The following is a 16,659-nucleotide window of genomic DNA, read 5'->3' as shown; positions in this document are numbered from 1 at the left end:
AGCTTTTTCCACGATCAAAGAACACTCGATCTTATCTTCACTTTTACTAAAAAGAACGTAGAAAGAACCACAAAGTGGTTGAACTGCTTCAGGAAAACGTGTTTTTCTTTCTTTTTCAGGGACCCACGTACCACTACTTTACTCCAAGTTGAGAGAATCTTAAGCCCATTCTAGGGACGCGAAAGTTCGTTTTTTACTCCTGTGAAATTGTAAAATAAACATTTCAAATGATTTTAGGATAAACATATACAATAGCTTTGAGACATCTATTTTTAAGTGGGAATAATTATCAAAATTAAAAATTCCATTTTTTTGCCCTTTTTTATTGTATGTGCGAATGCAACACTCTATTGCATTGCTAGAGGGATGATAGAAGCTTTTTACATGGAAGTTGAAATTCTTTCTTTTTAAAGTAACATTTTCAAAATGATATATTTAGATCATTATTTAAAGTAATTTTGAAATCAGTTTCATATGAAAATGAGGTACGTGCGACGTTGACTGTGGATTTTAATAAGTTATCCATCATTTTGTTTTAAGCAAAACTTGTCATTTAATACGGTTCAATCGGAGAGTACACAAAGACCTAAATTTGTGTAAAAGAAAAGGACAAATTATCATTTTCTGGTTCTTGGGGTATGACAAAATTTGAAAATCTAATAATATGTTTTTGAAAGCATAAGTTTTGTTCAAAGGGTTTTGGGTTCTGGACCAAAGCTACTTTTGGGAGTACAAAGATACATTTATTTGGGGAGATGTTGGTTGAACGTTTTCAAAGGTAGTAAATGAAAATTTAACTAAATATAGAGAAAAACTTGATTCATATGCATATGTAATCAAATTTGTCGGACATTTAGTTATATGCACTATCTTTATACTTTTATATTCACGTACTTTGGCCTAACATGATCCCCATGACAAATAGATGCAGTTATCTTCTTCTTCTTATTCTTTTTCTGTCCATCAATTAACATGTTCGAAATAATTTAAGTTCATTCAGATATATTAAACTTTGCTCTGGCAAGATTCTTATAAATAATTTCGATTTGACATGTACAAGAAAAGTAAATTATTCGAAGATTCTCTCATTTTAATCGTTTCCCAATAACACTGCAAATAACAAGAAAGTTTTTATCATTCATGTCACAATAATTTGATCTGTACATACCTTGGTTCATATTGGTTAACCGTATTTTTTTTCCTATTTATTTTAAAACACGTATTTAATAATGAAACGAAGTACCAATGAGACAAGAGCACAACAGAGCTGTTTCACATACTGGAGCGGACCTGAACTATGTAAGAAGACAATGTATAATGTTTCAGGTTAAAAGCAGAGAGACAAGAGCAAGCAGCTCAGAGCTTGTCACGTGGATTTTATTGCAACAATGCTTCTTCCTCTTTCTTCATGGTATCCACAGCTGTCTTTTCGCTATACTTTGTGATGAGAATAGTGGTAGCTACAGTTCCTAAAAAGCCGAGAATGTTGTGTGTAGCCGAAAGGCCGTTTTCATCTGTAGAAGATGCTTCTTCTAATGTTGTTCTTACAAGATTCCCTTTGCAACACAAACGACAGATATTTTAAAAACAATCTCACTGGACAGTGACAGTACATGATCCAAACAGTGAAAATTGAATCCAACAGCTATAATCCACACGGTGAATATACATTAAGAAGAAGAAAAGATTGTTTTCATTATGTCACATGTATTAAAATAGTATCACATATTTAAATGGGCTGGGTTGGGCCTGGCCCGGCAAAGAATTGCGTGTAAGAGATGATATGTTATCTCTCTCTCTCTCACTCTCTTCGATCTCCCTCCCCCATTACCTCTCTACTCGGAGATTCGCCACTACTGCTTACGCTAAACTCGTGAAACTCTGAGGAAGCAAATAAAAATGAATGTGATCACAACTCCCAAAGAAACTCTACATCTTAAATCAAAACTTCGTCTTCTACCACGAGCTTCCCCTGCTCCATATCGAAGTCAACGTGTTCAACTTCTCCCGCTCAACGCCTTGTCTAACTCTTCTTTGACTTCTCCAGCTCGCATTGTCTCACTTTCTCAAGGTCTCGATTCACCTTATATGTCTTGTTTGGTTGTTGGGTACATTCAAAGTTCCCTCCTTTTTTCCTCTCTCATCGTTTTCTTTAACTTATATAGGTGGCGGATCGATAGATTTGTGGCGTAGATATGCATCCGACAAGTTCTCAGACATGGGTTTGGATCCTGGAGCTGGTTCAGACAAGGTGCAACTTTTTCTGCGTTTGGTTTGATTTGATTTTGGACGGTTGAACTTGGAGGTTGTTTAGTTAGGTTTATATGATTTGTTCGAACCAATCATGTTTATGTTTCAGACAAAGTTTTGTTTATTTTCTGTTGTCAGATGTTTAATGAGACGCCTACTTCTATAGTGGAAACATTGAAGAAAGCAAACTCAATTCTTCCTCATGTTGTGTTGGCGAGTACTGTCTTAGCTCTCCTCTATCCTCCTTCTTTCACTTGGTTTACCTCCAGGTTCTCTTCTCTTTACACTGTTTTTGTAAAAAAAAAAAAGAAAAGCTCTTTCTTACTCTCTTGTTCTTTTAAGGTACTTTGTTCCCGCGTTAGGCTTCTTGATGTTTGCCGTTGGTATCAATTCAAACGAGAAAGACTTTCTCGAAGCCTTCAAAAGACCAAAAGCTATACTCCTTGGTTACGTTGGACAGTATCTCATCAAGCCTCTCCTTGGTTTCATCTTTGGCTTAGCTGCTGTTTCTCTTTTCCAACTCCCAACTCCTATAGGTGCTGGAATCATGTTGGTTTCGTGTGTTAGTGGAGCTCAGTTATCAAACTACGCTACTTTCTTGACTGATCCAGCATTGGCGCCTCTTAGCATCGTCATGACATCTCTATCAACGGCTACTGCGGTTCTTGTCACACCGATGCTATCACTCTTGCTTATAGGGAAGAAACTACCCGTTGATGTGAGAGGAATGGTATCCAGCATTCTCCAGGTCGTGATCGCACCAATTGCTGCAGGATTGCTACTAAACAAGTGAGTTAGAAAATTAAAAAAAGAGAATTGATATGAGCTCAAGTTGTTACTCAAAGTTGTGTTTCTTCTTCTTCTTTAGGTTGTTCCCAAAACTATCCAATGCGATCAGACCGTTTCTCCCAGTTCTATCGGTTCTTGACACGGCATGCTGCGTTGGAGCGCCACTCGCGTTGAACATAAACTCGGTTATGTCTCCGTTTGGAGCAGCGATACTTTTGCTAGTAACAATGTTCCATCTCTCAGCTTTCTTCTCTGGATACTTCCTCACCGGATCAGTCTTTAGAAACGCTCCAGACGCTAAAGCCTTGCAAAGAACATTGTCCTACGAAACTGGTAACGAACTTAACCAACTCTTTTTTGGTTTTAAAACCTGTGTTTTGGTTTTAAAACCTGTGTTTTTGGTTTTAATACTCAGGAATGCAGAGTAGTCTTTTGGCTCTAGCGCTGGCGACTAAGTTCTTTCAAGATCCTCTTGTTGGGATTCCTCCTGCAATATCTGTAAGTTTTTAACCATTGTAGAATCATCTTTTGGTGATGATGCTAATAACAGAGAGCATTGTTTTTTTGTGTGTGTTTGCAGACGGTGGTAATGTCATTGATGGGGTTCACACTCGTTATGATATGGTCTAACGGTAAAGAGCAAAGCATTTAAAAAACAATGTAGAATTCTTAGTTTAATGTACAAACTTCTTGTAACATTTATAAGAAATAGATTCCACCATAAAGGATTGTTTGATTTATAAACCCGGTTTGATTATTTAAAGAGAGTTTAGATACAGAAAAGAAGAATAATAATAAAAGTCAGACAATTGATTTTAGATTCGTCAAAAGAATCTGAGAATACTGAAAACCAAAATAACATTTAAAAAAAAAAAAAAAACAGTCACAGTGCAAAAGAAACTCTCAATCCTCCTCTTGGGACTCGAACTCAACGCTCTGTAGCCACACCACAAAAGGCTTAACATTCTTCCAAACAAGCGAGCTCTTGTCCACTCCGCTCGGACCCCTTTGGTACCATTCCAGCACAAACTCTTCCTCAACAATGTCTTCATCGTACAATGCCATAAGAACCTGAGCCACCTCTTTAGCCGCCTCTTCGTTTCCACTCTTTCCACAGAATGATCCGATAGAGTTGAGCAGATGCATCTGTGATCCTCCTTCCTCTTGCGTTGCAGCCACTAAGTACTTCTTCTTCTTCATAACTTGTTTGAGAAAGTCTTTGCCCACACCATCAAAGAGAGCGTTGAAAAGTGCGTCCATGACATCTTGAGGAGGCTCAGAGAGAGAGGAGATGAACGTTTTGAGCTGGCTTAAAGGTAAACCTTTCTTCAGATACTCTTTCATCTCCTCCTGCACGAGACTCTTCTCCTCTTCTTTTTTTACAGAGAGCATCACCATCTCAGCAGTAGCAGCACTCAACTGTTCCTTCATTCTTTTCTCAGCAGCTTCTCTAGAAGTATCTGTTTGCCACTGAATACCATCATCATCATCATCATCATCATCATCATCCACCTCATGAGCATTCTCCAAATGCTTCGGTATGATATTCTCATCATCAGCATGCTCCTTCCCGTTAGAAGGTGCTTTCTTCTTAAGCTTTTTGTGGGCGTCATCAGCTGCTTCACCTTCTTTAAGCCTCTCCTTCTCAGCTCTCCTCATAGCTTTCTTATCCTTGGCCTCCTTCTTCGCATCCGGTGGGTTTTTCAGAATGAACGTAGTCAGTTTATCCCTTATGTCACACTCAGAGATATACCCACAAGCAGCACACTTCAAGTTCACCATCTGAATCTTTGTATTAATAATAATCTCAGTCTCAGGGTTCCCACACCCATAACACTGAACATACCTCTTAATAAAAGCCTCCAGAAGAGAAGTAAGCTTAGGCGTGCTGTGAGATCCATTCACAAGTGAAGTCCCGGTCTTCTCATCAAACTTGGACTGAGCACCAAGCTGACAACCAAAGTACTTGGTAGTGTAAGATGCAGGTCTCCCCAAGGCCTTTGCAATGTCGACGTTGTTGACAATGTTGGTCTTGATGCCGTTACCTTTGCCTTCAGTTTTGGTAACCATCATAGGCATCTTGTACCTGTAAAACTCATCGTTACGGTTGGAAGCACCAATGTTCTCCAGCGCCATCTTTGAGAGAGAGGAGGAGTCTCGGGATGGAACAAGAGCTTGTTGAACTTCTTACTTCTGAATGTATGATACTGTTTTTCAAGCAACCAGATAGATAGCAAAGGGCTGATGAATGTATATCTATAGAAAAACTGCATCACAAGATCAAAACACAAACATATCAATCACAAGACAATGGATATATATATATATATAAAGTGTCACAGTGTGAGGGCTATCAACTCTATAGAATTATCATAAGCCTCAACAGAAACCTCTGAACCAGAGACGGTGAATCAAAAGCTCGGAACGAAGATTTTAGTTTTGAGAGAGAGAGAGAGAGGCGTGCGTTTGTTTGCTTATATATAAGAGGATAGGGAAAAATAAAGATCTTTACTTTTTCCGTTTCCGATTAGTTAAATGGGAATTTGCCTAATCTAACCCTTCTTGTATTATATTTTATTTCTATCATGACTAACTTTACCATTAAAATTTTAATAGAAAATATCATTGTATCTTAAGTAAAACAGAAGTTACAATATTTTTTCTTATGTGATTTTTTTTTTATAAAATTATATTTTATTTATTTCATTTATTTCTAATTAATATTTTACTTACTCGGCTGTAGATACGTTAAAAAAATATATTTTGACATCATTTATAAATCACATATACGATCGAACCTAACTTATTTTTAACTAGATTCTGATCCGCGCAACCGTGCGAGTGTTTTTTTCGATTTTATATACATAGATATTTCCTTTAGATCATTATAGATATATATTTTTAACGCTAATTATATACTTATATAATTATTTCAAATACAATAGTTTTAATTTACATGTTATAAATAATCAGCATGTATTTGTCACTTCTTATTATATATTTATCTTATTGTATTTGCATTTAGTTATTAAAAAAAATTGCAAAAAAAACATATTTGAAAATTGTTTTGTATTTAATTTATGTTGTGTCTTCAAAGTTGTGTCTTCTTCTTCTTCCATAGGTTGTTCCCAAAACTATCCAATGCGATCAGACCGTTTCACCCAGTTTTATCGGTTCTTGACACGGCTTGCTGCGTTGGAGCGCCACTTGCGTTGAACATAAACTCGGTTGTGTCTCCGTTTGGAGCAACCATAGTGTTGCTGGTAACAATGTTTCATCTCTCAGCTTTCCTATCTGGATACTTTCTTACCGGTTCCGTCTTTAGAAACGCTCCAGACTCTAAAGCCTTGCAAAGAACATTGTCCTATGAAACTGGTAACGAACTTAACCAACTCTTTGGTTTTAAAAGGTTTTGAGAAGAGAAATGTTTTTATTTTGTTGTTAAAATTCTCAGGAATGCAGAGCAGTCTTTTGGCTCTAGCGCTGGCGACTAAGTTCTTTCAAGATCCTCTTGTTGGGATTCCTCCTGCAATATCTGTAAGCTCCAAGGCAGAAATGGTTTTTTTAGACATTGTAGAAATCTTCTTCTTTTTGTACTAATAATAATAGAGAGCATTGTTTTTGTGTGTGTTTGCAGACGGTGGTAATGTCATTGATGGGGTTCACACTCGTTATGATATGGTCTAACGAAAAAGAGCTAAGCATTTAAACAATGTAAAATTCTTAATTTATGTACAAACTTCTTTTAACATTTATAAGAAATAGATTACACCATAAAGGATGGTTTGATTATAAACCCAGTTTAAATTAAACTACAACTTCAAATTTGTAAAAGAACGAGTCTTTAGCCATGGACGCTGGTCTAAACCCAGACCATTCCTCCTCAGGGCCTGTGTCTCAACCAAATCCAAAAGCTAATCCCGTTAAACTATGACCCCATTCTTTTATAGCTGATCATTTATTCAACGTCAAAGACTCTAAACCACCTACAGTATCTTGTCAAAATTCTAGGCCAGCTTCAGCCTCTACATGTTGTCACCACATCATCAGTCTTTATCACCTGATTGCATATCTGGGGAGTTATGCCAATGCATAAGTACGTAAGCATTCTTCTTGTTTCTGCAAGTGACTTTGCCCTCAATTGTAATCACCTTCAGCAAGTCATCTTGCGCTCTGAGTTTGTATTTTGAACTTTTCTTTCTACCATTATACATCTCTATTCGCCTTACAACATTGAGACTCAAGTAAACTTTTATTTTGGTAATGGATAGAGCATATAAGGTAATTATGCAGGAAGTCTTGGGATAGAAGTCCTTAAGCTTTATTTATGGCAACAAAGGAAAAATAGAGATTGACTATAACATATTTTTTATTATTATAGCATTTAGAAATGAATATAATAATATATAGAAAATATTCTTATCTTATACATTACATATTAATGTTTTGTTTGTCAACATGGTTGGTCTGATTGAGTGTTTATTCAGTTATTATGGATGGTATTTCACAATATAATTATACAAATATCAATAGTTTTTATTAATTTGATTAATATAATATGTAAAGTTGGGTTGGTTAAATATTCTTGTGCTTTTGATTTATTTTGAGATTTTGTAGGTTTTAGTAATTCCAAAATTTTGGTTTAATAGCATCATTTTATATTAACAATTATATATTTATTTATTTAATTAAATATTTGTTTATAAATTAATATAGTAAAACATGGTTAAAGATAACAACATATTTTAAAATAAAAAATATTGCTGTTGTCAACCAAATAATTTTTTTAATTAATAATTAGAAAATTAAGAAATTGATAAATTAAAAATAGTTAAATTTAATGTTTGATTAAATTTTTTGATCTTTAAACTAATTGTTCATTTATTAATAAATATTTATAAAAAAATTATGTCCGCATGTGCGGGCAAAACACCTAGTATATATGTATAATTACACTATATACACATGACTATATTATGCATAGTTAACATTGTATGCATAAATATGAGTCTGTAATTGGTAGTCCCGAAAGAACATGGTAATCACCAGCAAGCGCACGTGTGAGGCAGCAGTTGAACAAATGTATTGTCTCCTTATCCACATATACACATATATTTGTGCGTATACATGCATAGTATATATGTAAATATTTACACACTCAAAGATCTATTGATTGATGCTCATATGTAAGCGTATAAGTTTCTGTATGAAGAGAGAATATGCACATAAAGCTCCCATACCTCCTAACTTTTCTCGTAAATTGTTAACCCCCGTTTAAGCCGCCGGTATTGCAGCTTTTTCTTATATATAAAAAATTGATGTACATAAACATATTAATAATCATATGTTTATTTATACAAATAAATACTAATATATAGTGTTTACGTACATCATCATCATTACATAAAAATGCGATTTTCTTTCATCATCAACAGAAGTTTAACTCCGACAAACGACATGTGTATAGCACAATCATTATTATGTTATGAAGACTAAATAAGGGTGATTTTATGATCCAAATAGACTTATTGATTGAAATTTAAATATCCATAATGATTAAAGACGAGATGGAAACCTCTCACTACAAAATGTTTTTACTTATAAAAATACTTAGTCCTTTTCATCATACCAATAATAATTATCAACATGAATAATAATCCCCTTTAATTTGGCTCCTCGCGGAGTATAACTGACATCCAAAGATCATATCTGATTTGGGAAGTGCCTTTCTAGTTTAGGCACTTATGTTTGGACCCAAACAAAAAGAAACATAAGTGCCTATTCTAGTTTAGGAAACGTCCTTGAACTTTGTTGTTGCTTGAGTCAATAGAAACTGTGTAATACAGTACATTCGATGGGTTTTGCTGTATATATCAGTTGACGTAGACCACAGTATCATTCTGCGTTATACAGCATATGTATATAGTTGTAGTGTAAATTAACATACATATACTTACTATGGAGCTCAAATGTATTATTTATAATGTGGTTAACTCTAAGAATGAGAAATTTATGTGAGAGCCTGTAAAAGAATAAACCATCTCTCCCTATCGGAAACTCAAATGTAAAGCAAACAATTACTAACAACCATGATCATAAAAACGAGTTCTTGTGTATCCAAATAGTTCCATATTAAGAACATGTTACGAACTATAAAAATTGTGGAAAACACCATAAAATGTTGATAAGAAAAAACCATACGTAGAGGCAACAACACAAAGTAAATTTAAACTACCAATGGAAATTCATCAAATAAAAAGCAAGAAACAAAGAAAAATGTTATTCAAATCAACATAGAAAATCTACCAACTAAAACAAACCAAAAAGAGAAATTAAAAAAAAAAACCTGATTCGTCTGATACACGCAGACTCAAATATAGTGAAACTCGATCGTCCTCGACTAAGTTCATAGTCTTATTCGTTCATAAACTCGTGATTCTGCGGTTAGCTAGCTATAAATATACATATAGCTAGCTACGATGGCGGGAGATGATCAAAACGATGGTCGTCCCGTTGACCAATAAGGCTGATTATCATGCTGTGGTAACCCTTGATGAGCTGAACCACCAAGAAGATTAGGTGGTAACCCTTGATGAGCCGACATAGCTTGTTGCTGATGTGGCAGTTGTCCTCCCATCATCGGGGGAGACTCCATCGTTCCTCCTCCTCCTCCACCTCCACCTCCGTGAACCGGCGTTTGCATCTCATCTTCCTCTAACGGAAGCCTCTCGTACGCCGCATTGCTAAAAGAAGCTGCCATGACCACCACAGGTCCAGCACATAGCAAAGGACCCACCACGCTTCCTCCAACAACCTGTCCTTGTCCTCCAGCGAGGTAAACGCTTAACCCTGTGGCGTTAGGAGGAGCCGGAGGGGGTAAAAAAGAGCCTGAGAGAGAGAGAATCTCGAACCTTCCGTGAAGGCTAACGACCGAGCCAGGAGATGGAGATCCAGGCTGACGTATTGTGACGTTCGTGACGTTTCCAGTACCGCTCATAACGCAAACGCCTCTCTGGCGTCTGCGCGCGAATGTCGCCACGCTGTCGACAAGATCGCAGCCGTCGCCAATCTCCATCACGTGGGTTCGAAGCGCGTTTGCGCTGTCCCGCGTGATGATAATCGGAGGCTTTGGTTTGTTCTTGGATCCAGCTGGTCTTCCTCTTGGTCTTCTTGTCATCTGATCTCCTCCTGAGCCGCCGCCGCCACCGCTTCCTCCTTCTCCTTGGTTTGTGTCTTTGCCTTCGCTGCCACTGTTGTCTATGTTGTCGCTTGTCTCTTCACGATCCATCTTGATTTGTCGGTTTATTCCTCCTCCTCCTTGTTGGTCATCTTGATCGGTTTGGTTTCTTTGTTGCTGGTGATGGTGGAGGAAGAACTCTTGTTGCTGTTGCTGCTGTTGTTGTTGGAGATGTAACTGAAAGTCTCTTGAGTGGAACGGAGGAGGGAGTGAGCTTTGTGTTCCATCCATGATCTATGATTCGATGACGTGATGAATTGGATAAAAAGAAAGAAGAGACTGTGGATCTAAGAGCTCAGATCTTTAAGTTGACCTTTTTTTTCTTGTTTTGTTGTCGAAGCTACCAAGAAGAGAGTAGTAATGATGAACAACTAAATCCAAGCTGGATCTTCTTCATCTTCGTCTCTTCTTCCTTTTTATTTTGTAGGGTTTCTCTCTCTCTCTCCCTACTTTTGTTGTATAGCTAGCTTCTCTCTCCTTCTTTTTGAGTTGGATGAAGTTTGGAAACAGAGAAAGGGGTTTTTATTTAAGCTACTATTTGAGATGTGTGCGAGCTAGAGTCTGCCTTTGGTTTGTGATTGGTAACCTAGGGTTAAATAAATACATTACATTTTGTTTTTATTGTGCTTATTACGAATTTTGAATGTGACTTCCTTCCTTCTATGTATGGGCAGTGTTTTTGGTCCCCACTTCCTCGCTCTTTCCTACTAAACCTTAAATGTTACATCACTTAGTAAGTCATTATTAGGCCAATCAAAATTTGATAGGAAAAAAATGATGCAGTCTTTGGATAGTAAACTTTGTGATCCCTTAAACTGTTATGAATCATTGTTTAGATCAGCAGGTAAAGTTGGCATCTAGTGATTGTTCTACAACCATTAATTTCAGTACATCAACACATATGTTATAAACATGACGCATTACATGTTGAATGCAAAAAGAGTCCAATGGTTTAAACTTTTTAATTATTAGACAGAAACAAAGTTGGCATCTGATAATATAATTTTAATGATAATTATTTTGTAATACATATACAAATGATTAATTGACTATCCTCTATATAATTATTATGGTTATCTTTTTTTAAAAGTTATTATGGTTATCAGATAGGCATGTATACATACCAACAAACAAACAAACTTACAGCTAGTTCGTAAGTTTGTTTGTTTGTTTGTTGGAATGCATCTTGAGCATATGTTTGATTTTTTTTTTTTGGTAATATGATGGTGTGATGATCAATGTCATTGTGCTGATTAGGCTTGAGACTTATTATCCGAGATTCGGATTCGATCCGAGATCCGCTCCGAAAATAGGATATCCGGAGTGCCCGGATCCAAATCTGGATAGTAAAATCTTGGATCCGTCCAAACCGAATCCGGATCCGGATCCGGATCCATATTTTTAAAACACATTAAAATTTTAAATTTTATTAATATTTATATTTTATATATTAATATTTATACATATAAATTAATTTTATAATATTATGTTCAGTTTTTACAATATTATAGACATATGTATATTTATAAATATTGTATAAATATTTAATTGATGTGTTATTTTTAAAAATGTAGTATTTAAAAAAATATAAATATATTTTTAATTATTTTTACGGATCCAGATCCGGATATCCGCGAGTAATAGAATATAGAGACGGATATCCGAAATCCGGATATCCGGAAACCACGAATCCGGACCCGGATATTAAATCCACGGATCCGGATCCAGATACCCTAAATTTTCCGGATATCCGGATCCGTCCGTCCCATGCCTAGTGTTGATGAATCTTATATATTAAAATAGAAGTCACGACTTTGATTCATGTGTGATTTTTTAAAAAATAGACTTATTCGTAGAAAGTCATGTTACATTTAATATCTAATCTTATCATTTAAATTTTGGGCATACCAGAAATTTTTATTAGGCTATCAATTATTGGATTTAAACAATAGATGATCCATTGGATTTATAGATAGTATAAATTAAATAGATATAATTTAATGTTGTAATACTATACCTCTAGATGCTAAATATTTAAATATTTGTTGATGTTAAATTTTAAAATTATAAAGATTTTTTTTAAATAACAAAAATCATATTATCTAACAATGATTAATCTTTACTACCTTAAACCAATGAAGACAAGTTTTAAACTATATAGTTTATTTTAAAAATTAAACAAAAACTAAATGTTTAATTATTTACTCGATAATACAAATCTGTGAAAAAATTGATAGACACATATATATTATAATATATACCAATTTAGAATTGAAAACAAAATATTTATATAAAAATAAATGAAAACAAAAACCCGCGCAGTAAACTTATTATGTTTTAAAAATTGATAGACACATATATATTATAATATATACCAATTTAGAATTGAAAACAAAATATTTATATAAAAATAAATGAAAACAAAAACCCGCGCAGTAAACTTATTATGTTTTAAAAATTGATAGACACATATATATTATAATATATACCAATTTAGAATTGAAAACAAAATATTTATATAAAAATAAATGAAAACAAAAACCCGCGCAGTAAACTTATTATGTTTTAAAAATTGATAGACACATATATATTATAATATATACCAATTTAGAATTGAAAACAAAATATTTATATAAAAATAAATGAAAACAAAAACCCGCGCAGTAAACTTATTATGTTTTAAAAATTGATAGACACATATATATTATAATATATACCAATTTAGAATTGAAAACAAAATATTTATATAAAAATAAATGAAAACAAAAACCCGCGCAGTAAACTTATTATGTTTTAAAAATTGATAGACACATATATATTATAATATATACCAATTTAGAATTGAAAACAAAATATTTATATAAAAATAAATGAAAACAAAAACCCGCGCAGTAAACTTATTATGTTTTAAAAATTGATAGACACATATATATTATAATATATACCAATTTAGAATTGAAAACAAAATATTTATATAAAAATAAATGAAAACAAAAACCCGCGCATTAAACTTATTATGTTTTAAAAATTGATAGACACATATATATTATAATATATACCAATTTAGAATTGAAAACAAAATATTTATATAAAAATAAATGAAAACAAAAACTCGCGCGGTTGCACGGATCGAGATCCAGTATTATTTAAAACGTTTAGATGTCATGAAAGAAAATAGCCACTTTAGTAATGTTTTTTAGTAATGTTATTTTAGTACTTGACGATCATCACGGTTATAAGATCTAGCGCTGTGCGTTGAATATAATAAGCTGGTCTCTATATAAACTGTAGTGTCTACATAGTTGATAGTCAAACGATCCATTTGTCAATATCAACTAAAGTTGTTTGTTTATAGAATTATGTGAACACTTTTTTTTGGGGGGGTAGAAGTTTGTGAATACACATATGTATAGATAGAGATTGTGCATTGGAGAGAGTGAAATAACAAGAAGACGCGAAGATGTCGCTGACAACTCCAAAACCACGAGAGAAAGAGAGAAACAGACGCATCGCATGAACTGTTGGGAGAGAGATTAAACACAAACTCCAATGTCTTAAAGAGATGCTCTTTGTCGGCTCTCTCATGCTCCACGTGCCCTTTCTCCTCCCACTCCTCTCCTTTCTTTTTTACATCGAGGCAATTTTGCGATCTATATCAACCAGTAAAAATAAGCAACTTTCTGAAAACCAAATCCATGTGTGGTAGTTACCCTGCTTACGTGTGTTTGACAACTTATCATTTTTGAGAACGTAGTTCGCAAAAATCTCGGATACCAATTTTCTATCGAATAATCGAATTGTGCGGGGGTTACTTTAATTATATTTAAGGTGGACAGGTAAAGCGAAGATTGTGCTGGTAATGTTGGTATTGATAAGCATGATTACCAAAATATAGTTACAGATATAATTTACTCATGGTTGACTTTCACTTGGTTCATTTAAAACAGAAAACATGAAACCTATATATATGTACGTTACATTGCAGATTATGCTAAACAAATGTGAACGTGTACAATATCATAGAAATATACAGACGTTTCTTTTTAATTTTTCTCTTTTTTTGAGCAACACTTTTTAATTTTTCTACTCCTATAATAAACCTAAAACAAAGTTGACGACAGTACATGAAACAACTAACTTATCAAATGGTGTGCTTCTATTTCATATTGTAAGTACAATAGTATTTGATATTCTCAGAGAAGTTAACATAAAGGAATTGTTTCCAATAATTAGATGGGGATGTTAACGTTTTTTTATCCAATTACCAAAATCAATAATATTATTGGGAAATGAGGTCAGTACTAATTATTTTATTTTAATTTCAAAAGGCATGGAACCTATCAAACCAAAGTTGTAGTTCACGAGCTCTCTCAAAAAGAGAACAGGACAGCTTGCTTTCAATCCCGAATTCTACGGATAATAGTTGATTGGTTAGTTAAATTATTTAGGTTAGTAACCGAGGCATGAACATGTGTTAACCATTTTAGACGTCATACTCTCAGTCTGTATATAGATGCTTTGGTATTATTATACTGATATATTGATATGTTTTGCTACCAGCGGTGCCACTATCCAATACTCCAGATGACTAGCCTTTATTAATATGCTACAGTATCTTACATAAATTGTATTTAGCTTTGATGCTTTTCATATCATGATACTTTTAATACATTGGTTCAAATCTATAAATTGTATTTTGAGATTTAAGATATAAACAATTGTTTGGTTTGCCCAAAAAAAAAAAGATATAAACAATTGTTAAGCTGTACACTGTGGCATGATGTCTTTGCATTTAGGGTTAAAGACACAGATTGGCTATAACAATGAATCACAACTTCACCGTGTGAAATTTTTACTTGCCTACTTGAACTTCGATTTCAGCGTTTAGACTTGCGAAGAACTCTTTACCGAAAAACTTCCTCATTTTGGAATTCAGCTAGACTGTTCAGTAAAATCAATATGTTATACTACAACTCATTGTGTATCATTTACTAAAAAGTGAACCCACAAAATTTATAATTAATTCTTTCCCAAACGAGAAATCATCAAAACATATAAACCTCATCATCCAGGCCAACATATACTCAAACCTTAACGCCTCTTTGTGTGAATCATATAGATACATGGACTTCATACAGTTTTTAGGAAAGTTTATTCCTGATCTCCAAGTAATACTAACTGATAAACAGATTAAGTTAAAAGTTAGTAAATTAAGCTAGCTGATTAAATTGAAATGTAAGTCCCACGTGGAAGACACCTAATTCCGTAAATCACATCGTGCTTATGCTTTTGTCACGAACCCATTTAATGGTCCCCTCCCACCATATGTAAGTAAATAAATGTGTATATAAACGTTGAAGTGAATTTCTTTTCTCTCTATTAGGTCAAGTGAATGCTAAACCATTTATAGTTGATATAATCAATAATCCTCCAAAATAAGTTAGCAACCTTCTCTCCAAGAAAATTCAATAAGTTTATATTTTTTATTTTGGAATTGTGTATTTAGAGTTTGAGATTAAGAGAGCTATTTTAACATTGAGATAAGAGAGTTAAGGACTAATAGCAAAGGGGGGGGGGCATGTGGGTTAATTAGTGATTAAGTGGGTTCTCTGAGGACCATTTAGTTGGCCTAGTTGGAACTTAAGCTAACGACAAACTAACGCTCAAAGAAACCTCCCATGATTCAAGGGTTCTTTCCATTAGGAATCTCAGTGTTATCAGTAAAGTTATATCTGCCGTATATACATACACATTTCATAGATACAATCACACTCTTTTGAGTAGATCGCCATTAAAATATTAAAATCTCTAACTGTGTTCTTGTTTGGGGTGGATAGTACTCCAAACATCGGCTAATAGTTAGCTTCTATTTAAGAAATTATAGTTTACAAAACTGATACTTCTAATAAAAAAGACTACGGATATTATATAAGAATATGATTGTTGGATATTAAAAATATGCTTGTTTGGAGCTTTGATTTAGGAATAACAGTGGTCGAAGTGAAACGAAATTTAACATGTAACTAGATCTCGATCCGCGCAACCGCGCGGGTTTTTGTTTTCATTTATTTTTATATAAATATTTTGTTTTCATTTATTTTTATATAAATATTTTGTTTTCATTTATTTTTATATAAATATTTTGTTTTCATTTATTTTTATATAAATATTTTGTTTTCATTTATTTTTATATAAATATTTTGTTTTCATTTATTTTTATATAAATATTTTGTTTTCATTTATTTTTATATAAATATTTTGTTTTCATTTATTTTTATATAAATATTTTGTTTTCATTTATTTTTATATAAATATTTTGTTTTCATTTATTTTTATATAAATATTTTGTTTTCATTTATTTTTATATAAATATTTTGTTTTCA

General features: G+C 33.6%; 4 protein-coding genes across 5 annotated transcripts; 2 read left to right on the top strand and 2 right to left on the bottom strand.

Moving 5' to 3' along the window:
• Positions 1-1,821: 1,821 nt before the first annotated feature.
• LOC106301507 (probable sodium/metabolite cotransporter BASS6, chloroplastic) lies at positions 1,822-3,695 on the top strand. Its single transcript, XM_013737923.1, has 7 exons — positions 1,822-2,071; positions 2,166-2,251; positions 2,389-2,519; positions 2,593-3,039; positions 3,119-3,372; positions 3,455-3,537; positions 3,620-3,695. Exons 1-7 carry the CDS (start codon positions 1,900-1,902, stop codon positions 3,689-3,691), a joined length of 1,245 nt encoding a protein of 414 aa, XP_013593377.1. The 5' UTR covers positions 1,822-1,899; the 3' UTR covers positions 3,692-3,695.
• Positions 3,696-3,704: 9 nt separating this feature from the next.
• On the bottom strand, positions 3,705-5,506 carry LOC106301509 (probable eukaryotic translation initiation factor 5-2). Of its 2 annotated transcripts, none has more exons than XM_013737924.1 (2): positions 5,430-5,506; positions 3,705-5,306 (listed from the first exon to the last, which is right to left on the bottom strand). In XM_013737924.1, exon 2 carries the CDS (start codon positions 5,173-5,175, stop codon positions 3,943-3,945), a length of 1,233 nt encoding a protein of 410 aa, XP_013593378.1. In that variant the 5' UTR covers positions 5,176-5,306; positions 5,430-5,506; the 3' UTR covers positions 3,705-3,942. The 2 variants fall into 2 exon arrangements, with proteins under 2 accessions (XP_013593378.1, XP_013593379.1); XM_013737925.1 differs by having other exon boundaries at positions 5,398-5,486.
• Positions 5,507-6,261: 755 nt separating this feature from the next.
• LOC106301510 (probable sodium/metabolite cotransporter BASS6, chloroplastic) lies at positions 6,262-6,749 on the top strand. Its single transcript, XM_013737926.1, has 3 exons — positions 6,262-6,414; positions 6,494-6,576; positions 6,677-6,749. Exons 1-3 carry the CDS (start codon positions 6,309-6,311, stop codon positions 6,746-6,748), a joined length of 261 nt encoding a protein of 86 aa, XP_013593380.1. The 5' UTR covers positions 6,262-6,308; the 3' UTR covers position 6,749.
• A 2,380-nt stretch (positions 6,750-9,129) lies between these two features.
• LOC106304127 (AT-hook motif nuclear-localized protein 24-like) lies at positions 9,130-10,824 on the bottom strand. Its single transcript, XM_013740524.1, has one exon. The coding sequence runs from the start codon at positions 10,505-10,507 to the stop codon at positions 9,533-9,535; it is 975 nt and encodes a 324-aa protein (XP_013595978.1). The 5' UTR covers positions 10,508-10,824; the 3' UTR covers positions 9,130-9,532.
• Between the last annotated feature and the right edge of the window lie 5,835 nt (positions 10,825-16,659).

Source organism: Brassica oleracea, chromosome C7 (assembly GCF_000695525.1).
Source record: "Brassica oleracea var. oleracea cultivar TO1000 chromosome C7, BOL, whole genome shotgun sequence".
Taxonomy (NCBI): domain Eukaryota; kingdom Viridiplantae; phylum Streptophyta; class Magnoliopsida; order Brassicales; family Brassicaceae; genus Brassica; species Brassica oleracea.
This window is presented reverse-complemented; position numbering and strand designations above follow the sequence as displayed.